The sequence below is a fragment of the Neltuma alba genome, unplaced genomic scaffold (genome assembly GCF_004799145.2).
Source record: "Neltuma alba isolate B1F8T4 unplaced genomic scaffold, ASM479914v2 tig00012113_pilon, whole genome shotgun sequence".
NCBI classification, from domain to species: Eukaryota; Viridiplantae; Streptophyta; class Magnoliopsida; order Fabales; family Fabaceae; genus Neltuma; species Neltuma alba.
In genome coordinates, this window is record NW_021636665.1 from 105738 (window position 1) to 130297 (window position 24560).

Consider the following 24560-nt stretch of genomic DNA (forward strand, 5'->3'; position numbering starts at 1 on the left):
ACTTCTCCATTGACATTTCTTGGTGGGGAGGGTTCCTGCAAGGGAAACATTGAACAAGCAGCAGTATCTAGTCCAAAAAGAAAAACTTGGAAAGATCTAGAGTAGCATAGGTATATCTGAGTGGCAAAATCTATCAAGTAAATATCACACCCAAGAAAGTCAATAGGATTCCTTTCTATAGGAATCAAATAATCAGAAATATTTTCAAAAATGTCTTGTGTATGCAAAGCGGAAAATGAAGAATCCAACTGACAGTGGTTGGAGTACATCACATCACTTTTACTAACACAAGAAGTGGGTGAAAAAAGAGTGGAAGAAGAAGAAGATTCATGCACAATATGATTATGCAATGCAATATTATTATTTACATAGCTACTTAAATCAGGAGGCAAGTCACAAGAAAGAATTAGACGAAAAGATTTATCCTTATTTACAATTTTGTCTTTTAAAATTTTTGAATCTTTCCCTACTAACTCATTAGAAGCATGCAACTCAATGGAATTTTCAGAAAGATAATTTCCAAGGCTATGATCAAATTCACATTTCTCCACAGGATTAACATCCAAGCAACTCACATCAATATCATGCTTTATATGGTCAGTACTTTTAGTACTAGAAGGCGATGCACACAGTTTACTAAAATTCTGCTTTTGCAACCCAACAAATATATCATACTTGTTATCAATGCAATCCATGCATATAGTGTGGGCATTACAAGAACAAGATAGAGGTTCATTCAAATCAGAATCAATTGCACCATCTAATCTAGCACTAGAAAGAGAAGCATGTTCTTCACACAAAGAAGCAGTGACAGTGCAAGCAATATCATCAACTAAACAACTACTATTAGAAGTGTTCAAGTGAGAATTTTTATTGTTAAGCATTTGAGGGGATTCAACTATGATTTCCTCATCCACCTCATCATCACTCACATTATCAATAACTTCAACAGAAATAGTAGTTCTAGTACAAGGGTCAATCTCCTCAAAAAGAGGAGCAATATTACCTGATGTAGGGCACGAGTCCTTGTGAGTTTGTAGATGTTCTTGCTTCATCTCAGCCTCTTGCATGAGTGAATCTAGACACTTTGATTCATCTTTCCCAATCTCAGACTCAATTCGCGCTATATCACTCAAGAACTTTCCCAATGCACTTTGACATTCTTCTAGCTCTTCCTCTAATTCCTTAGAAATTCCAGATATTTCTACCTCTTCAAGTAATCCATGGTAGTATGAATTCAAGCGGTCATAAGCTTCTCTTAAAAATCGTATCTGGTCATTCTTAGAAATAGTGAGAAATGGGTCAGGTTCACTGAATTCATGTTCATGAGATTGGGGAAGAAAATGGTACGTGGATTGGGACGGGGGTTGGTGGTAATATTCACATGGAAAAGGAGATGGTTCTTGGTGGTATGTATACGGTGGATGTAACACCCCGAATTTTATGATTTAGGATGAGTAGAAAAGAAAAAAAAAAATTTATTAAAATTATCTATTTATTTGCCAAATAAAGGGGAAATAATTATGTGTGAGGTTAAGATTGGTCCAAGAACTTTATAATATACGTGTTGCCTCCTCCTCAATTCGGCTGAACCGTTTCTCCGTGGCACACTGGTCTTCCACGCGGCTAAAATTAATTCTCCATGTAACAGCTGGTTATCATGCGGCTGACCCACTTCATTCGGGTGGAGAAGAAAAAGAAAGGGAAGGAGAAAAAGGGAGAGAGAGACGAGAGCGAGAGAGGGAGAGCACAGTGAAACAGAGTCGACGGAGCTGGAAAAGTGACAGGAGGTGGTGATCGGAGAAGCTACACTTGCATGCAAATTTGGATTCTGAATCAGGTGAGCTTCAAGTGCCTACTGCTGTTTTTCTATTCTGGTTTTGGCCGAACACGGGTGTAGTTTGCAAGCTTGAGTTTCATTGTTGCATGTCGATGGTTGTCTCTGGGCTATGACTGTACGAAGCTGGAGTGGTGATCTTTGGAACCGGACTCCTTATTCTGATTCTTTATACTGTGAGTTTTTGGAGTTAACAGGAAGTAATAGATATATATATGCATCGGTTACTTCCTCTGTTCTATAGTTGTCGAAACAGGGGATATAGTCGCTGGATTATAGGTACCGTGATAGGGCTGTTGTATTTGTGAAGTTGTTGTTTTAGTTTGGATAATAGAGGGGAATGAAACACGTTAATGCTAGAGTAATAAGCTTAATATATGTGTGTGTGACTGTCTGTGCGCGGGGGATGCCGTGACTGTTGGAGTGAGATTTTGGAAGGTGTATAAGTGAATACTTATGGATTCACGATTGTTGTATATGCTGTCCGAGGAAGATGCAAAATGTATATATATAAATATATATATTTATATGTGTTATCGGCTTGGGTAGGATGTAACGTGCTGGAGTATAATATATATATATATGTTCCGTGTTGGCCGACTATTCTGTGTATGTGTGTGTGTATATAGTTTCGGTATATATATGTATGTAGATACATACATGTGCTGTTGCTCTGTTTTTGAAGTTACCGAATGGAGATTGTTATGCCTGCAAGTTTTGGTTTCGGGTTTAGTGGAAAAGAAAGGTTGATGACATATAAATATATATATACGGTTATGATTTCGGTTCACCTATATATATATATATATAGTATTATTTGAATATACGTTATATTGCCGTTTGAATGGGGAGTATTCATCGGGTCTTTTGGATTTGAAGGAAAGACGCTCTATATGTGGGTTTGGAAAAGGCTTACTTCTTTATCCTAAGTCAACCCTATTGTTAGAAAATTTTTAGTAGGGATTATGGATTGAGGTTTTGTGTACACACTTTCAATTAGTAAGTTTGTAAGGCAAGGAGATAAGAGTAATTAAAGACTAATAGAGATTGCAAAAGGATTGGGATTTAAAGAGAGATATCTAATTTATGAATTTTAGTTGGATCAAGCATTAACCTGCCCTTACTAAAATAATAGGTTTGATATCTGCAAAAGTCCACCGAAGAAGCTAAGAGAAAGGAAACAAGTAAGGTTTGATTTTGAAGCAGAAGGTTCAGGTAGTAGTTCTTTCCTCCCTTACACTTGTGTATGATTGCTGCATGTCTGTTTGTGCCATATTGCTATTCAAAAAGCATGAGAACATGTAATCCTTAATTCCTGGATTTTTAGCCGTGACCACGTGCAGCTGATAAACAGGGGGCAGTGATTGCCAATTAAATGCGCGGCAGTGATTGCCAATTAAATGCGCGGCAGTGATTGCCAATGATATGCGCGGCAGTGATTGCCAATTAAATGCGCGGCAGTGATTGCCAATTAAATGCGCGGCAGTGATTGCCAATTATATGCGCGGCAGTGATTGCCAATTAAATGCGCGGCAGTGATTGCCAATGATATGCGCGGCAGTGATTGCCAATTATATGCGCGGCAGTGATTGCCAATTAAATGCGCGGCAGTGATTGCCAATGATATGCGCGGCAGTGATTGCCAATTATATGCGCGGCAGTGATTGCCAATTAAATGCGCGGCAGTGATTGCCAATGATATGCGCGGCAGTGATTGCCAATTATATGCGCGGCAGTGATTGCCAATTAAATGCGCGGCAGTGATTGCCAATTATATGCGCGGCAGTGATTGCCAATTATTAGCGCATTATTTATTCAGCTTGTCTAATAGACATGGGGCAGTGATTGCCAGGTATGTGAGCATTATTTATTCAGCTTTTCTATCTGTCATTGTGCATAAATGCTTAATTTCATTAGCTTGCAAGGTTATGTTTCACTTTGGCTTGTTTTACATGCTTTATGTGATCTGTACATTTGTTTGATGGAAATTACTACTACGGGGATTTCTTCGGAATCTCACCCTCCCTTCCTATATTATACAGCTAGAGCAAGCAATTCCAAGAGTAAGGAGGTCATAAGCGCTGAAGGTGGGCTTGTATGAAGAGCAGGAATGCCTGCTGCTTTTGTACCTACAGGATAATTATTTTGATATTTAATTATCTGACTTATTAGAAGTTTAAGAGCAAGTAACCTCCACTTACTAGTAATTATACTATTTTGTATCCTCCTTTAAGGAAGTATGTACTCCAGTGCTCAGGTAAGGGTCATTGTCCTGAAGGATCAGGGTAGTACTTATACAATAGTAGTATTGTTTTAAATCTGTGTGCCTGTTACACGTGCTTCAAAAGTAGGGTTCAAGTGTGTGAATCACTTGTTAGTGTATATATATATATATAAAAAAAAAAAATTTCCTGTCTTCTCCCAGGATGGAAACCTGGTATTAGTGATTCATAGGCGTTAGAAATGATCCTATTAGTATATATAAAAGTGAGGTGTTGCAGTGGAGATACATGATTAAAGTATGGTTGGTGAGGTGGGAGTGATGGATTAGGTGATTGATGTAGATGATGGTTCATCCAAGAGGTGTCATGAGCATAGATGTGATTAGGCGTTTGAGACTCTAGCTGAGCTTGGAAGGAGTCCAACTGTTGTAACAACTCTTCAATCTCTTGAGAATATGTTGAATTAGAAGGTGCTTCATTCCACGTACTATTTCCTGCAAAAAATTGAGAATGTGAGAGTAGATCATGATTGCTATTAAACCAAGCCATGAAAAACAAAAAAAACAAATGCAAACTACTAAAAAAAAAAACTAACAAAAATGAAAACTAAAAAGGCTCAACAAATGAACCCCAATCAAGGCTACTTAACACTTAATTACTAGAGAACAAATTTCTTGGCTCCCCGGCAACGGCGCCACTTGAAGTTGAACTGCCCTTAATTGTCGCTTTGGGGTTACTCCAAAAATTAACCGAATTAATGCAATATAGTGCAAAACTCGGGTCGTTTCACTTTGAGGAGCCGAAAACGAAATTAAACCCTAGTAAATGAATGCAAGTAACCTAGACTATAAAAAGAGATTTTTGATTTTGAAAAGCTGTTAATTAAATACTATGAATCAAATTGAAATTAAAATACTTTTTTTTTGTTTTTTTTATAAAAGTGATTAGGATGAATGGAGATTAAAGACACAAATAACACTGATAAAAATCAATCCTCCAATTCAATAATGTAGGCAATCATCACTCTAAAAGATGTAGGAGTTAAAAAACAATGAATTAAGAATTATAATTAAGCTTTTAATCCAACAACCGAGCCACCTCGAGTTGCCACAAATATTTTCCTAAAATCCCAACTTACTAACTGCAACCAGAATAGTAAAATGGGATTAAGGATGCCAAAAACCAATGCTTAATTAGAACTCTTAAATCCAAAATAACAGAATTAAAGCTAGCAAGAGACTATATGATCCAAAATTCTAAGCCACCTTAGAAAATCACAATATATTAATTCCAAAATCAATACAAATTTCATAACCACAACATTATAATTGAGATCAAAACTATAAACAGCCCAATGTCAAATACTAAGCAATAATTCAGTCACAATAATCCCCAAATAATAAACAGATTAAGCAATACAATTATCCCAATAATCAGAAAAACTATCCTAAGACCTAGGAATTGTTAAACAATTATTGAGTAGGAAATTAAAGCAACTAAAACTCCCCTTTGATGATCTAAACTCCTGCCATTATTGTTGAATCAGAGAATTGTGAAGCTAGCCTCGGTTTGCCATGAGATTCGACGCCACCAGCAATTCTCTATTGCAAACTTCCATGGAGGATATTGAAGGAAGAGTGTAGAAAACCGTCAGCTCCCCTGGTCTGCGTCTGCCGTCACTCCGTTTTCTCCCTCTCCCAGCCGCCGTCCAGCTCGCTTCAGTGTCGTGTGTGTTGCCCGCCTCTGTTTCGCTGTGGTCGCGCTGAGAAAGGAAGAAGACGAAGTCGATGATGATGACGGATTTCGGTCAAAGGAAGAAGAGATGGATGGTTTCGCCGTCGACTCCTCACTCTCTCACTCGCGCCTGGTCCAGCCGCCGTCTGTGTGTTCTCCTCGTTCAAGCTGAAGGTGATTATTGGATATTAGGTCGGGGGAGCAAAACACAACGTTTTGCTCCCTCTTTTTATTATATTATATATTTAATTTTTGAATTATATTTTTTTTTTATTTTTTATTTTTAAATCTTTCAAAAACCCTGAAACAAAATTCAAAAATAAGGTAGCATTAATTGTCCTCAAAAATCAATTAATCACAATTAAACCAAAATATGACAATTTTGCCCCTATAAAATAATAATTCAAAATAAAATAAATTAAATCAATTAAGGCAAAAAGGGACCAATTAAGCTGACAAAACTCATATAAAAGATAGTAAAATATATAAAAATAATTGAGTTTGTCAAAAGTATTAAAAATCATTTTAAGATATTGGATATTACTAGAAAATTATTTTAAAATGCTGGACGCACTAATAATTACTTTATGATATTAAATACTATTAAAAAAATATTTTAGAGTACTGGATGGGTATCCAAACGAGGTAGTTTTGGGGTCAAAAGCGGCAGCAAACTAGAAGGGAAAAGGAGAGTAGCGAGATTCAAATTACTCACGTCAATGAAAATATTTTATAGTAACTACCACAATCCAACAAGTCAAGGAAATAGACAATTCAGAATTCTAGTTCAAAACCAATAAAGGACAACTCCAAAATTTCAGTTCAACTTCCCAAAATATTGAAAACAACAAATAGGTCCTAGCCAGAGTTACTTTTGAAGCCACCTTAATTAGAGCATAGAGCTATAATTAATCTATACAGTTCCAATCCCTCCTTTAAACCAGTATCCCTTCAATTTATGGTTTAATCAACTCATTAGAGATATGAATTAATTAACTAATGGAATTGGACTTAGCAGAAGGGCCAATCCTCTACAATGTAACGAACTAATGTTCGAATCCCTAATAAGAGATATTCTACATTTAGGGCGCCTGATAATGCCTCAAAAGGAAGGGGCCAATCTCTTATAATGTAGCGAATCAATATTCAAATTTCTATTAGAAAAGATTCCACATTTAGTGTGCCTGATAATGCTTTAAATAAGATTACCTTTAATAGGAGAATATTTGTACTTAGCCAAAAAAAAAAAACAAGAGATATGAATTAATCACTTAACAAATCCCCGTTAATTCGCCAAAGGCTCCCAATCCGTTGTGCTAGGGTTCATGGGCCGACATGGTTGTGTAGTATTATTCAGTAAGCAAGTTAACCTGATCAGATCAATTAAATTGCAAATGTATATAAATAGATAAATACAAGTTGATCTGCAAATCATGTGCTGGGCCGAAGATGGCTTATTATATTCCTGAACCTTCCTCTGATAAGTCACCAAAATTATCTTATCATGGCCAGTCTGTGACCCTCTCTCTGCCAACTTTATAAAAGATTCGTTCTTGGGAAGAAAAAAATTAAGTATGAACACAAGAAAGAAAAAGTATCATACATATGCAGTAAACAGTAAAATATTGATTTTTAAGAATAGCGAACTAAATTTTAGTACTGAATGTAAGTTTATGAATTCTTCTACACCTATGCGTATTATTAAGCTTTATTCTATTTGATGTGAGACTTTTCACATAAAGGCAGGTCCGCATTTGTACTTAATATCCTAACATTTTGATATGATTTTAATGATCAGATTTGGACATAATTGAGGTCTAATAAAAAGCAGCTAGTTTGCCAAGCTAGCATTGCTCTTATTTTCTTGCCTACTTTAGAAATAACCTTCCCCACTGCACAAGCCTTTGGATTTTTTTTTTATTGAAGTAAAAAAATTTTTAAAAGACCAAAAGAGCCAGGTTTAGTAGAAGGAGCTATTCACCCACAACTTTTGAATCAATCCTTGAATTTTCACTAGGAGAGATGCCCACATTTAGTATCCAACAATTTCTCGAACTGAATTGCTTTTAACAGGAGGATACCACAAAAGCATCTATCTGCATTGTGCGAATTAAAAATGAATGTCAGGAGACAATCTACTTATGATGTCATCAGGGTTTCATTGTAAAAATGACATTAAGTTTTATTTTTTTAATTTTTTTAAAGCATGAGGTTGTGAGTTTGGGTGATGAGTGTGTAATTTATGGCGAAGAGAACGAAAATATTCTTGTATATGATGTCATCGAAAAAATGTACCAATAAAATATCTTATCACTAACATCGTTATTAATATTACTAATTACCACTTCTCTTCTGAAAAGTCCGTTTGATTCCACTATATTATTTATTTTGGGCAACTATTTCCACTATATATATATATATATATATTACTACTACATTTAATAGCCTGCAATGCATGTGAACCCATGCTGTGCTTTCTTTCTGATAATTATTAATGCTTAGTTAAAGCAGTTTGATATTTAAAATAGCATACACGGCTGCGAATGACTCCGTACGAAATTATAATATAGCCTGAAGCTTTGCAAATATCTATGTTACAGGATTAATTTCTTATTCAGCTAACGCTGTATGTTGATCAAATATAACATAATATAGATAGATTATACTCCTCAGGTCCTAAATATAAGACCCATTTTGTGACGTACCTAGATTAGTGTAATTATATTGTAAAATGAGTTTTATATTTAGGATCAAAGGAGTATTATGTATTGTTTTATTGATAGAATTTTTTATATTAGATAAGTTATATTATTTATGACCTTATTGATGAAATTTTTATATTATATAAACATTTATTTGACGCAAACATACATGTGAACCCAAGAAACGAAAACATGTGATTTTTTCATATGAAATGATGTATTACGAAATACCAGCGTTTTAATTGTAGAGAGGAGCAGGTAATCAAGAGTTCATTCATTAAGAGTTCAAAATAATCCTAGAATCAAAGCTTGAGCTCTGCATATTCAGAATACCAATAAGAACATGCATATACTTCAACACAAACATTGAACAAGAGGAAGGGAAACGGGAATGGAGTAAAAACCAAGACACGAAACCAAATTCTCTTTCAATCTTCAAACTCCAACTCAATCTCTACAACAATCCTCACTCTAGCTCAACAAAAGACTTCCAAATGCACCCAAAAAGACCAGAACGATGGCCAAGTCAAAGCAAAAGGATATATATGTTTCAAACCCTAAAATTTTTTAGTTTAGTGAAGCACATCGTTTTGCTATGAGCGACAGAGCACCCAGGCCCTCATTCCAGTGCCTTGGTGCTCGTGCTCTCTGCCTCTATTTTCTGTTCTCATTAAATTTGGATTAGTTTTTCTTAAACGATTTTGTACTCCATATGAGATAATATAGAAGAAGAGTTTTATCTTCGCTTTATAAACTATAAAAAAAATCCCTTTTATTTGATTATAAGGTTTTCCAGACACCGGTAACTATGCTATGACTATGACAGTCTTTTTCTTAACCTTACAATGATCCTCGTTCAACGCAAGGGGATGTTAAAAATAAAATCAACTAAATTTTTCATTAGACAAAGAATATACATGGCTAAGTGCCTAAGACTGATTCCGCACGAAAATATAGTGCATAGCCTATGTCATAGGCTCATAGCATTTATAAATAAGTCTTGAAAATTTGTAAAGATACATTCAAATCTTATAGGACTTACTTATAATTAATTTTCACTATGTGAAATAACACAAAACTCCTTAGCGACACTCACGATATGGAAACTAATCAAACATTATAGAATAAATTATTAATATTCTTGCCCACTTAAATTACAAACCAAAAACCCTAAAAATTAAACCAAATAAATTATTCCTAACACTGCAAAAGCCTGTGAGGTTGCGGGGTCCAGAATAAGGAAGGTTACAATTTTTAAGACGATAGTTGATAGGTTAACTTGCAATTTTGTCGAAAAACTAATTCTGATAACCGCCGCCCCATGTTCATTTGTGGATGATAAGTGCTTAGCCCATCTTTTTTGAATTGAATATGAACTTTTTCGTACCCTTGTGATAATGTTCTTATGTCTCGACGAAGATCTGGTTCCTGAAACAATCAAAGCCCTCAAATATTTTAACTCACAGAAAAGACAAATCAGAAAATTAACAATTCAGGTATAATGATTTAAATAAGAATAGCCGACAATGGCCAGCTTGCTCCATTTCATTTATTTAATTAATTAGCTAAAAGTAGATTGGCAATAACTTGACTGCTATGCATAATTTTTTATTTGCTCACATATGCATTCACATTGACACTCCGAAAATTTATTTCTCGGGTGAAGTAAACAATGCTCAATTTAGTATTCTGATGATCTACATTTCTAGTGCATATATTTAGTTTGATATGTTCCTGCAAAAAATATAATTAACTTTGATTTAAACTTCAAGTCTTTGTACATTATCACTCGGTATATTGTTTATATTGCCCCAATTCTTAAGTACTCATGTATTAATTTGACGAAATTCAATTTCCATTATGTTTTTGAGAGTATATTTATGGAATTATTTACACACATGGTCAAATGGTTTGAATATAGGAAAATAGAACCATAAGCAATAAATATAGAACATTATGCCATTTACTAGAAATGTAAATAAAGTAGGATGGGGGGAATAGAGATTTATCCTAATTCAGCTTATTCACTAAGTTTACACTCAGTTCTCAAGTGAACACTTGAAATTTTTACATATCACCAAAAAGGGAAGGGGAAAAAAGAACAAAGGTAGGATAAAACGGGAGGTTCATGTTTATGGCTATTTCATTGAAAGGTAGACAGGTCAAATTCCATTCATTTGATCACAACAAATCTGGATACTATATAATTCAACACTTGGCACATTTGGTAGTATTATTGTCTAAAATTTACAGAGACACAGCCGATATAATACGTTTGATCCTTATATTATAACAATGACAGAAATGATTCCTGAGGAAACACCTCTTACAGGAAAGTTGGTGGCAGCGTGGCGTTAAGAATCCTAGATTGTCCAAGAGCTTATGCTAAAGCAGCTGTAATCTGTCATAAAAATCAAGTATTTAATTAGTTGTTATTCAAAAGAATGAGCAATATATAATTACTCAGTTTCAAGGGGTATATAAGATATACCCCAGCTCCATTGCTTTGGTTGGTGATTCACTACATTGAGACTGTGATTGGCTCAGCTGGAGATCAATAGTGCATGTAGGGTTATTAGGATTCCCATATTCGTCATTCACAACCCTTGCTTCAGAAATCTAAGGAAAGTGGCCAAAAAAAAAAAACAAACCAAGTCTATGAACACTTTGAAAGAAAACTTGAAACATTTAGCTTTTGAATAAATAGTACAGGCTCACTAGAGATGATGTATTCATCTTCCCTCCTTTGTTGTTGTGTAATTGGAGGCAAACTTCTTCGTCTGTAGCACATTAATTACATGGCCTATAATTCGATAAAATGTTTTTATCAACTTACCTTCGTCTGTAATTCTGCATTTTCTTTACTAATGACTTCCATTGTTTTGTAGAGTTGTACATTTTCTTGGCGAATTTGATGTCCCTGCAATAGCATTATATGGGAAGTCAGAATATGTGGGAAGTCCTTTCTTACATGGCAAGATCAGAAGCTGACTTCTTGAGTACCTTGTGTTGTAACTCTTTAATCTCATCAGCTAAAATTTGCTCCTACAGACGAATTAATGATCAAGTTCAGGTTAACATATTTGCTTGTATATATAAGTGGTGACATGTTACATTGAATGCAGGATATAAGTTGAAATGATCTATCATACCTTCTTGATCTGGACTTTTTTCAAACTCATCTCCAGTTGATTTTCCAAGCTTTTTAATTCGTTGATTCCCAGACCAGAAAGTTGTTCACCCGTGAATTGCCTACATTTTCAAAAGGAAATAAGTTACTTGTGGTTTACTAAATTTTTCCATTTATTTTCAGAATATATTCTGGGGAAAAAAATCAGAACATATTGCACTTTAATTTTGAAGCGGGTTCAAAACCAATGTGTTGCAGTGCTTTGTTCATAGCATTTTCGTGTTAGATTAACATTTCGTACCTGTGCAGTTCCTGCAAGTGTTGTAGTTGTTGCCTCAAGACTGTTGCTTCTCTCCGCCAAAACTAACAAGTGCAACCACATATAACGATAGCATTCAATATAATAAGGAGTGATGCAATTGTAAGGAAGAAGTTGTAAGTTCTAACTAATAATACTATCTCCTATTCTTATTTGGTCCAAAATATAATAGCCTAATCTATTTGTCTCTCGAATTTATTTATTTTTTATGAAATAATCCCTATGGTGATTGCACATGTTAAAGGTTCCATGAAAGAGTTTGGTTCTAATACACATGATTAACAAGGGTATTTTAGAAAAGAAATACCTATTTATTTCAAATACCTAACTTAACTAATTTTCTTAATATTTACAAATAAGTTATCTAGCTTTTGTATTGAAGACCAGAAATAGTATAAGCATTTCTAGGTCCAAATCTCTTCATAGCATTTTGTACAAATTACTTGTAATTGCTCTTTATTAGTTAATCTATATATGAGACCCTACTTTCATTCACCAGATAACTTGTTATAAATTTATTTACAAATCAAAATATATTTTTTTTTTAAAAAACAAAGGCCTTAAATGCATCTTTTGCAATTTATATGTGATGTTTTGGGAAAATTCGTATGTCAATGAAGGAAGTAAAAAGTTGAACAACTCATTAAATTTGTCAAAAACATAACATTCCTCTTGAGGGAACCCCCTACCCCTCTTGAGTGAAAGAAAATATAGGGCATAACATTAATTACAAAAGTGAAGGAAAATTTTAAAAAAAATCATTAGTACACCAAGCAAAACTTAATTAATGATGGCTTATATTTTGGATTAGGATCATGCATGACTTTGTGTGCGTTGAACTTGAGGTAGTGCATGCGCAGATAAACCCTGTTAAAATTTAAGCCTTTTACGGATAAATAATGAACAAAATTAATAGTATGAGAGTATAATGCAAACGTTCATGAATGTTTATTGTAAAGTTTCAGAAGTCTGGGAGGTTGTTCACATATGAGGTTAATAAAACTGGTAGAGTTTAGTTTAATCTCGCCATTAATTAAGGGGTGACTCCATTTAATGATTTCGTAAGGGCTACTTTTGAGAAAAAACAAATTGTAGGATATTTAAAGTATATGGTTATGGGATTTAATGCAATTAATAGGGGTAATATTGAAAAATAATGAAGTTTTATGACAATTTCATGCTTTAATTAGCCTTTGACTACTTTTTTTTAAGGAAACTACTTGCACCAACTTCCTCATATTCATTATATGAAGTTCTACAATTACAAGTGGTCATGTGTCCTACTTTTAATGAATATAAGAAACTTGACATAAGTATTATTTTTTTTAATACATGCAAATGAAATAAAAGTGACTTATATTATATCTAGACTCGAAGGAATACACTAAAGGGCCATAAAATCCTTGTAGGAGTGACTTATAATACTCCCTTCATAACTTTGTTTTTTTTCCCCCCAATTAAGCATATGTATCTTCTGTTGGAAGTTTGTTTGAGGCGCCATAAGGTCACTTGTATCTATCATAAGACATATTAATAGAAATGGAGGGAGTAGATACCAAAGGAAGCACAAAAGTTATTGAAGGGTCATAACAAAGGCCGTATCTCAATATGTGCGCGTGTGTGTTTTAAAAATTTTTCTATCCAATATCCTCCCTCTAGTTTTATGCATAAACCGCGCATAATGTGCTAACCAGAACTAGGAAAAGGTAGTTAGATCATTGGTATTGTCTAAACGAGTTAATCTTTCCAATTTACCCTCATCATATGCATCATCTTTAGCAACACTCATCTCTTTCATATGCAATCTTTGACTAGAATCAATGTTTCTATTTTTCTGTAGTTTTCCTTGTTTTTAAATCCTCCCCTCCCTTTTATCGCTCTCTTTCTGTTGCCTAATCTTGCTTGGAGTTAAATATAAAATGTGCTGAAAATTGCAAATATATATTAACAATGAGAATTATATATGCTTTACGAATTTCAGGTGACTAGACATGACTTTTATGTATCTTAGTACCTTGGCTTCTGAAGCTGGATTCATAAGCGGATGTTGTTCCTCATCTTTGTGTTTATTGTAGCGGTCAATAATTGACTTCAAGCTGCCATAATAAGCAGAGAGAATTCAATCAATAAGATGAAAGTCAAATTTAAGCAAATCTATATAATTCATTTATCTCTAAGCAATACTAATCGATTAACCCAGACCATGTTCATATGCACTCCCACGCATATCGTTATAATGCGTTCTTCCTAGTTTTCTGCACATATATCTATATATGTATGAAAATACTAGCTAAAACTGCCTCATGCACAGCTTTTGAAAGTTTTATTTAGAATGGAAGCTAGGTTTTATCAGCTCTCAGTAAAGTGTGGCCCGTAAACAATAGTAATTAATTAAAGATCAGCTAGCAAAAGGAGGAGTAGTTTCTGATATTTTATATGCAAGCATATAATTAAGAGGAGAAAAAGAATATTTAAACATACAAATCTGAAGCATCAATTGCAAGCGTGTAGAAACTCTTCCGTTTATGTGTGTGTGTGCAAGTGGGCAGATATAACCCAAAAAAAAAGAAAAAGTAAATTTCTAGATATCTCATCCAATATCATCACATTTTATCTTGGGATGATTAAAAAAGACTAGAATTGAAAAGGATCTAAAGGAATATTAATCACTTAGATCAAGGGAGAGAAAAGCACAGAGAAATTGCTGCTGTGATGGCTTCTGATAAATCAGAGAAAGGAAAAGAGTCAAATGAAGGTGGAAAGAAGAGGAACCTGGAGCTTCCATATTCATAGAGCTTGCCGGTGCTGGAGAAGACGATGACCCCAACTTGTGCGTCACAGAGGATCGCAAGCTCTCTTGCTTTCTTGAGCAACCCAGTTCTTCTCTTTGAGAAAGTCACTTGTCTGTTTGCTGAATCGTCTATCCTCTTTATCGCAATCTTTGCTTTCCCCATTCTTCAGATCAGCCACACAACAATATTCGTCAAATTAAAGGAGTCCTTTACTGTAGACAGAACGCAAAAATAAATAAATAAATAAATGATAAGAAGAAGAAGAAGAAGAAGAATTGTAATAAAGAGTGCTTATACGCTCGACAAGCTCGAACTCACAGAACAATTATGGAATTGGGCAGACGAAGAAACACAAGAAGAAGAAGAAGGAGAAGACAGGTTTGTTTGGGAAGGTCCTAATAAGACAGGCTTTTTGATGAACGATGCCCTTTGAGGCTTTGACTGCTTCTATTTGCAAAGCTTCAAGTGGGCTTATATATGAGCTTTAGGGAAAAAAATGCGGTTTCCGGTTTTTCGGGGAATGGAAAAACCGCTAGTGGTTTTCTTTTAGAGAAGTTGCGTAACGGACCCAAACCAAATGTTCCAGTTTGGCTACCGTCAGAGAAATCGCCAGAAGTCGATTTTTTTTTTTTTTAATCTCCTCTTATACGCCCTTATATATGATATTGATATTTTTATATAATTATTCAATATAAAATGTTATCGGGTTAGCAAATTCAATTCAGGATAATTTTTCTACTACGATTGTTTTCCAGGAAATTAATAGAAAAAGATATCTAGAGAAGTCAAATTGAGATGTTAAGAAGATTGAAAAGGCTCATCCGGTTTTAAATATAAGATATATTTTATGGTATAAATTAAACTATAAAATAGATATTATATTTAGGACTGGAAGAATAATAAGTAATAGGGCCAGGGGTGTCAGTTATGTCCCCGCCTCATTTTGGGTCCTTTCCAGATATTTTTTTCGTGTCTTTTTATCATTAAATTTTATATAAAATAAGTAACATTTTGATATCTTATAAGGCAAAAAATGGTTTTGTTTTTAATTTTTTATGATTTTTTAAAGATTTGATACTCCAAAATTAAAAAGAATCGAACCATTTGAAGTATTGAATATTTAAAAAATTATTAAAAAAATTGAAACTGAATCATTTTTAGTTACCTAAGATATCAAAATGTCAAAAGCCACGAAAGAAAAACATTCGGTAATGACTCCAAAAATGAGGCGTAGTTGAGGAGGCATAGTTGATACCCCGGTCCTAAATAATAAATATGATAGAAACTTTTTGTTAGAAAACAAATGATAGCAAAACTTAAAAAGAGGCAAACTTAGCCGCGCGTGCAGTTGCTAATAACAAAACCCACAGCAGTACTAACTCAGAAAAATTGAGGGTTTTGAGCAATTTGAGGCCCCGACTTATCTTCGGCCATCAATCTCATCTTGGGAGCATTTTGTAGCCAGGGAACTGGGGGTTTAGGTCTTGAAGTGGAGATTGAGTTAGGATTTAAAGATTTTAACAGTTTCTCGTGGTTCATCTTCTCCATGTTTCTTTTCTCCTCTCTCGTTCAATACTTATGCTGAATTTTGTGCATTTTCTCATTGGAATTCCGAACATGTGTGGCTAAAGTTTTGATTCTAGTATTATTTTGGACTCTTTTATGAATTGAATACTCATTTTCCCTTTATATTTGTAATTAATGATATGATTTTGTTAACTCTGGTAAAAAAGAAAAAAAAGAAATGATTTTGTTAACTTTACTTGATGATTAATTCTTCTTGTTGATTGGCCACTGATGAGATTGTTGAGTTTGTTTGATTGATATTTGAAAGAGCATGGTTAAGTGTAAAATTTGAGTTTAATCATGTGAAAACTTAAAATTTGCGAGTTGAATGGGGTTTAATTAGTTAATTAAAAGATTAATGAATCAATTGAACTAAATACCTATTTGGAGACTCAAGAGGGTGCTCATGGGTAATGTTGCGTCCTTGGGAATGTAATTGAGTAGTGCTCTTGAAATGTAAGGGAATAAATAATCGTAGGCCCCATTTTATGCTTGAAGTTCAAGAATCACTTGTTTTTATTAATTTCTAATTTTAAAAATAGTTTATCCTCACTCTTGATATTTGTGTCTCTCAAATATATTAGTTAAAAGTGTAATAATTAATATTTAATCAGGTTTTAAAAGTAAATACTTGTGAGAATGATATTTTTCTCATCATTTTATTACTTGTCACAATTAATACACTTGCTGTGCGGGCAGTCATGCAAAATAAATCCAAATAAAAAGGTTAACATCACCAAATTAAAATGAAATTATTTTTATATTTTATTTTAAAATTAAGATATTGAGCCAAATATATTTTCTCACAAAATAAAATAAAATAAAAATAAATATATAATAAAGACAATAAACGCAAGCTCTTTTTATTTTATTCATAATTATAATTTATTATTTATATGAGAAATTTAAAATAAAAAATCAAGTTAAAATAAAAATAAAAATAAACATTTCATAATTTATTATTAATATGCGAAAAAAATATATAAAGTCATCACTTTGTAATTAATATACAAAAAAAAATACATAAATCGCAATCTCATTCTTTTAAGCCTTTGATTCTTTCACGAATGACATTAATTCACATTACTAATCCCTTTAAGCCTATGGATAACCTGTCCATTATGGCTTCTAATAAGATAATCTTATCTATTCAGTAACTGCTCGATTTCAAGCATTATATATAAGCATAAGCGCAGGAAAAACTAATGATTAAATGATTAAACAACCAACTTTGATTAGCATGAGTAGTAAGAGTTTATGTCCTTACAGCCGATGGTTAGGGATTCAATTCTTAATTTTTATGTACAAAGCAAGTATGGTTATAAAAAAAGCCTCTTTGCGCTTAATATTTCAAGGGAAATTAGACTTTATGGTCAATGCAAGAGTGGAGATTTGGGAACTAATCAAATGCATAGATAAAGAAATATTCATCATAAGCTTCAATTATAACGAATTAAGGATGAAGGACTTGGGAGGTTAGTTCAAAAGAAGAATGGAGTGAGACCAGAAGAGGAAAGAAACTAATTAAGGCCTGTGATGCTTGTAAATGACGCTCGTACCCACTTAAATATAAATCCAATAAATTTGAAAAAATTGGGATCAATGACTTATAATTGGCAAACTATAACAAGCACCTAATGACTCTTCACTTAGCCTTCTACCAATTAACCGCTCCAATTAGAACTCTCCACAGGTAGCTAGTCCTCTCCGGTTAGCCAATTCTCAGTGAAAGCAAATCATTGCAACAGGTGCAAGTACCATAACCCAGAAGCTAGTTATTGAAGTTGGGGAACGCAAAACATTATAACACTCATGTTTAAAAGTAACTCTCCTATGCGAGACTCATGACATAAACATATTTTTTTTAAAAATAGGCATGCACAAAAATCTAAAGTCTATCTATACATTTTCTGCATCTTTCTATTCCACCATCTGCGTGTGCTTTTGTAATTCAGGTCCTTTTCTCCAAGTATATTTGTCAATAAGTTCTTAGCCTCAATTTCTCCAATAAACTATTCTTTAGAATGCAAAGCATGTGATACCGTACGCACGCTCTTCCTAATGTCATCAATACCAAAGAGGGAGTTTGCAATAAGACAACAGTGTTTACTTTAATTTCACAGTATTGTCTAAAATCTTATTCTGATAAATGACCGTACCATAATATTTAATTGTTGATAAGTGCTTGGACCGTTAATAAGGTGCATCTTTATCTTTCAATTAAATAAGAGACTCTTTGGATCTACGGTGTGCAATTTGTCCAGTCCACGTGATCATGTTCTTGCATCCCGACGAAGATTTGTTTCCTGGAACAATGAAAGCCATCAAATATTTTAATTAACACAAATGAGAAAACAGAAAATTAACAATTTATGTATAATGTTCTTAACTAGGAATGGCGAAGGTTCAAACAAAAAAAAAAATTGATGGATACGTTGGTCATGGTACAAATGTGGCGCCCTAATTTCATAACATTTATATCTTTTATGTTATTCAATCGACGGAAATTGACACATTCTATATACTCCCTCTAATTCTTAGGAGAGTTTTAGGACAAATCTCTTAATCCGTTATTGAGAAACAACAAACTTTTATTTAAAATATTTATTATAGTTTTTCTTCTCATTATAATGTGAATATTTATAAAAAACACCAAAGTGGTTTTTTTAAATAAAAATGTCAATTTTATTTGAAACCAAATAAAAAAAATTACATCAACAGGCCGGCCGGTTATATTAGCAATTTAAGCAATGTCCAAATGCACTAAAAGGGAAGGCCAATCCAACACGACAGAAATAAGAAAAATGAACAGACCAACAATAAAGACAACAGAAGAAACTAACATAACAATAACTAAAAAGATCCATGCAACATCTCAAAAACTAAAGCAGACTTGAATCTGATTGTAATCCTCAATTCTTGCCAACAGATCTGAGACAACCGAAAGCAAGTATTTGTTACACTAACCATTTCTCTTCCACGCATGGACGCTCAACAGTACGCACATATTTCTTTAAAGTTGCAGCTTAAAGTGTTGATTACACATTAGAAACTTGGTATTTTTTCCAGGAAGAAATTCATAATTATAATATATTATTGGTTATAATTATTTTTAATTAATTTTTTTGATAAATTAGTTATTTATTTATTATAAAAGGACAGGAAGCAGTAGCTACTATTGCATGCATGTTGTCCTCCAACTTGCCTCATTCCCCTTTTTAACTAATTGGCAAAAAGGTGGACTGACAATAACTTGACTGCTGGAAATAATTTATTATTCGCTCACACCGCGTTCGCACCGTGTTTGCATTGAGAATCTCACAATTTGTTGGTAAAACAATCCTCAGATTATATTATACATTGGATTATCTGCATTTCTAGCACATTTCTAGGAAAACATATAATTTAAGAGAGATCCGCCATGATGGGACTGTGAAAAATTGAGTCAGAACCCGTTATAGCGGGTTTCATAGCAAAAGCGCACAGCTTTTTGTTGCTTTTGGCCACACGTAATCTAAAGGTAGCTAGGAGTTTTGAATGGAGGAGGTTGAAGTTGAGTTGGGATGGCTGCTGCCCTACGTTTCCAGCTGTCTCTTAATTTTTGGGCTCTTTTGAAATGCTTTTTTTAGTTTTTTTAAAATTAAATTCTAAATAAAATTAGTGACATTTTGATATCTTATTTACAAAAAATGTTTTAGTTTTCAATTTTTTACAATTTTTAAAGATTTAATGCTCTAAGTTAAAAAGAAACTAGACCATCTAGAGTATTAAATATTTGAAAATAAAAAAGAAAAGAAAAGTAAATCACTTTTTTTTGCAAATAAAATATCAAAATGTCACTATTGTATACAGAATTTAATGATGAAAAGCATATTACAACAAATATTTGAGAAGAGCCCCAAAATTAAGGAGCTGCTGGAGGTAGCAACTAACACCCAAGCCCGTTGAAGTTTGGGGATGCAGATGATTCACAACATGAACAAAACGCCGGCGCCGATTACTAGCTAGTTTTCTCTTTCTTTCCTCTTCTTTTTAATATGCTTTGCACTCCCTCTGGTCCAAAATATAAGAAGTCTTCTAGAAGAAAATTTTAATCCAAAATATAAGAGATTGTTAGGTTGCCAGGATAATTGATTGTTGTTTTTCACTTTTACCCCTTGTTATAATGAGCATAGAGATGATAGAATTTTTCAATTACATTCTTTAGTAAGGATAAAATAGGTAATATTTATCAATTTAAAACACATTTAATGATTTAATTAATATCTTGAATTGTGAGAAAACTTAACTAACACTTCATGTTATGAATCAGAGGCAGAATTATGGCTGGTTGTCAGACATGAAAAAGTCACTACTACAGAAAGGATAGTTAATGTCAGTTAGGGACAGGTTTTAACGACAGTTCAATCAGGGACGTATATACGAGGAACGTAGTCTTGATGCTTTTCTATGACGGTTAAAAGGCGATTTGGAGTAGGATATTATACGATGGTTAACATATATAACCGTTGCAGAATATATATTTTCTACGTCGGTTATCAGGTTTAATCGTCATAGATCTTTGAACTGCGTCGTTTAGTTGAACTAAACGACATTGATTTGGTTTTCTATGACGGTTATCCTTAAAACTAACCTAGAAATTATATTTTTTAATATTAAACCTTGACCTAAATTGCAAATTATATCACAGAACCAACTAGTAATTATATGTCCAGAATCAACAATCATATATGTCCAGAACCAATACTAATGCTTCCTAATGAAAATTCCAATTGAAACTCATTACAAAGTAAAGTTCTAAAAATATAACTTAATGCAAGATCCTAAAAATTCTACAAGTAATGTATGTAATGATTCATCACTTGTTTTGCTCATCAAGTAAGAAGCAGGACAAAAGATCTCACAGGCAATCTATTTCTTCACTTGTATATGTAGAATTGGTTTTTCAACACCTGAAAATTAACTTGGAAGCAAAACAAACCATTAGTTACCATAATTTTCAATCACAGTGGTAAAATTATATATTGCATATTTAATTACCTAGTGAAAGTTAGTAACTGTTTTTGTTATAATTATTTCATATATGCATAGTGAATGACATGGTATAACAATCGGCGGTTATAACTATAACATTCTTAAAAGTCAAGTAGTGACTTTTCAGTTCCATTTTTTTACCACATTGTAACATTTTTTATGACGGTTATTTATACAACCAACGTGAGAAGTTTACATTTATTTACAAAATTGTTATGTAGTTGTGAGTTAAGGATTTAAGAAGGAACATATGTGCTAAATGAGATGTCAGAGCTTAAGTGAGTCCAAGTATCAGAGAGAAGTCAAGTTAGAGCAAAGGGATACTTTTGTAAATTTTTTAGCTAAAAAAGATAATTATGGAAAATTTGTTAGAAAATTCAGAAAAGTACAATGTTCCATTAAATTAAGAAAATTAGTAAAGAGGTCTTCAAGATAATTTTGACGCCTAAAAGGAGCATCTATAATGAGGATGCCTCAAAAAGTGGAAAACCGAATAAAAAAACCTATTTTTTTAACTAATTAAGCAGTATTTAGCCAAAAATTCATAATTTGAAAATTATGTAAAGATCCCAAATAATCAGAGAAATTTGTGAAATAATAATTAAGCTACTTGTTTATGATTTTTGGTTCTTTAGTAGAAATGGACAGATTAATGTATCAATGAATGAACAACTCTTGAAATGGTTTGTGGATGATATATCCTAGCTTTATTTGATAAATGTTTATGAATGAACAACTCTTCCCTCAAATCCCTAGTTCTCATGCATCATTTGCGATGTTCTCATTGTGGCACTTGCCTTTGGGTAAGAAAGTTGGCAATTCGTGAGAATTTCAATAGCAGCCAATTTCTCAATGTAGTTCATGCGAAGTTATAACTAAGCATGCAAGATAAGTCACACAAAGGACAATACCTTACCTTACGATTTTGATGAGCTAAATGCACATGGCCTGGGAACAACTTGAGCAAGGAATTTACATATTCTTATGCCTAACTACAGCAAGCATGGGACATAATAAAGAAGCAACAACCTATGCATAAAAAAATAAGAAATAAAAGATTAACTACCTCTTGTTCCAACTTCGAGCTTCCGCTCTCTTCCTTGCTTCTCTTGCACTTGCTTAATTCCTTGGAGGGCTTGGACACAAGTCACATCCAAGGAATTAAGTAGACAGGGATAGATTAATTCACACACCTTGGTGTATTCTAATAACATAATTAATCTCTCTCTAAGCCCCAAATTCTTACTTTGCTTTTTTTTTTTTTATACCTGCTTACTTTTCGTTTAACTCTATAACTTTGTCCCTTTTTACTTCAACTTTTAATGTAACTTATCTATTCTCTTACCTGGTAATTTCTCTCTCATGCTCACCCTATACAATTTGGCACAACTAATTCACTTTTTAAGCTTTGAATTGCAAAATTCCAGATCCTTCTTAGCCAAACAGTGGCTGAACAAAAACAGGGGAATATTGGAAATTCCTTCGGCACTAATTCCTTTAGCATTGAAGTTCTTAAATATAGAATTGCATATTTCCAAGCACCTAAAGCTTCCAATTTTCGAACTCACCATTCTCTCCAACATCAAAATTTCTAATAACTATCTTATTATACAACTTCCCTTGCTTTTAATCAATTAACCCTTTAAAAATTTTGAACAGCCCCTGTTAGAAATTTGAAAATTTTGAAGCCTCAAGAAAAAGGCTTTAACCATCATATTGGTGTCTCTACAGATAGTTTTAACATACAATCTAGAATACTTATTCAGCATTTTTGTTTTGTTAGACCGTTAGTATCTCGCGTAACATCCAAACGTTGGGCTTCTTTGGACTAGTATTTTGTTCGCACAACCAACTGGTCTAAGGCTCAAATGCATTAAATGGTTCGCTTCTTCCAGTGAGTGTACTTATTTAACTTGTGTCTTTTTCTTTACAGGCTTCCTACCACATCAACCAAACCACTTATGGGTACTTACTCAACATTTTAAGACATCAAACAGTGGAGCAACACAACATCCCACCAAGTTACAGTTCCTAAAAATCGATCAACATGCATCACCGGATACATCTTCATAGCTTATCCATTTTAGCATTTAAACACCCTTGGCAAATACCATTAAAAAAAAAAAGAGTCAAACAACACACCCCTGCAACAAAATTCCAGATTTCAATCATCTTCAACTCAAAACAAGCATCCCAAGTTTGTTTCTATAATGGACCAGACTCCGTCCCAGATGGACTAATCCATTCTTGTCCCACCCCCTCGCCCCCCGGGGGGTTTCTGTACATCTTCTATTCCCAATATAATGGACCAGACTTTCTTCCCCCGGGCAGATGAGATTAAGCACGTTTTGGGCTCTACAAAATGGGCCTGAGCATGGCCCAATTTCCTTTTTGGGCTTAGGGTAGTGAATTTATCATTTTACCCTTATATTGCTCCTGATTTTCATTTTCAGAAATCAATTCAGACACTTTTTTTCTGTACCAAAAAAAAAATTCAGACACTTTTCAACAATTTTCCTTCTTAATTAACTTCCTTCCATTATATAATCATCTATTTAAAATTTTCAAGCCAATGTAATTATTTTTCATTGGATTTATCAAAGGCCCTAAATTACCAAAAATAAATTTAAAAATAATTTACGTCACTTATGGGAAATTAAAATTTCTCATTAACTTCATAAACTCCCAACTAGAACTCTATAATTTTTCCCTAATTTTGGTATGCCTTTGCATAATTTTAGTAATTATATTGTCATTAAACTCCTTAAAATTTCACCTAAAAATGAGCTTTTTGGATAAATTAATTGGTTTTGATGCTTCATTACCTTCAAATAATTTTTCTAGGCCTAGTTAGAAAAAAAGAATTTCACTAGGGCTCAAAATGCCATTTTTGAGGAATTAAAAGATTAATTTTTCAAAAAAGAAAATGGAGTCTTTCTTAACACCTTATTATGAGTCCCCCGATAAGAAGGTTATCTTACTTACCTAGGACTCTCCAACTCCAACTGCGTACTAGCGCTTTTGGAGCGTGATTTTTCAACTGCTAGCATTTTGGAAGGTTTGAGGCTATATTAGAATCAATGATATAATAAGATCAACCTCCCGTGACTCGATGATATCATTCACTTATAAGAAAATTGGAGATTTTATCTGGGGGATTGGATGGTTAGTGTTTTTGATCATGTCCATAAAGAAACAAACGCGCACAATTGGTTGGCTCAAGC

At 33.4% G+C, this 24560-nt stretch overlaps 2 protein-coding genes across 3 annotated transcripts in view; both read right to left on the reverse strand.

Annotated features, from left to right (window-relative positions):
- LOC114722765 (MADS-box transcription factor 23-like) overlaps positions 1-24560 on the reverse strand; it is a 60432-nt gene that overhangs the window by 11783 nt on the left and 24089 nt on the right. The window lies entirely within an intron of this gene.
- LOC114722763 (agamous-like MADS-box protein AGL21) lies at positions 10626-14898 on the reverse strand. Of its 2 annotated transcripts, XM_028908856.1 has the most exons (8): positions 14717-14898; positions 13959-14040; positions 11927-11988; positions 11648-11747; positions 11499-11540; positions 11332-11415; positions 10987-11114; positions 10626-10896 (listed from the first exon to the last, which is right to left on the reverse strand). In XM_028908856.1, exons 1-8 carry the CDS (start codon positions 14896-14898, stop codon positions 10881-10883), a joined length of 696 nt encoding a protein of 231 aa, XP_028764689.1. In that variant the 3' UTR covers positions 10626-10880. The 2 variants fall into 2 exon arrangements, with proteins under 2 accessions (XP_028764689.1, XP_028764690.1); XM_028908857.1 differs by lacking the exons at positions 10626-10896; positions 10987-11114; positions 11332-11415; positions 11499-11540 and having other exon boundaries at positions 11642-11747.

Bases quoted from the DNA above. Each gene is read 5' to 3' on its own strand.
- LOC114722763 (XM_028908856.1), bottom strand. From the start codon at position 14,898: ATGGGGAAAGCAAAGATTGCGATAAAGAGGATAGACGATTCAGCAAAC. The intron at 11,748-11,926 runs GTACGAAATGTT...TTGAAAATGTAG, and splicing joins CACTTGCAGGAACTGCACAG to GCAATTCACGGGTGAACAAC. The intron at 11,541-11,647 runs GTATGATAGATC...ATTCGTCTGTAG, and splicing joins AAAAAGTCCAGATCAAGAAG to GAGCAAATTTTAGCTGATGA.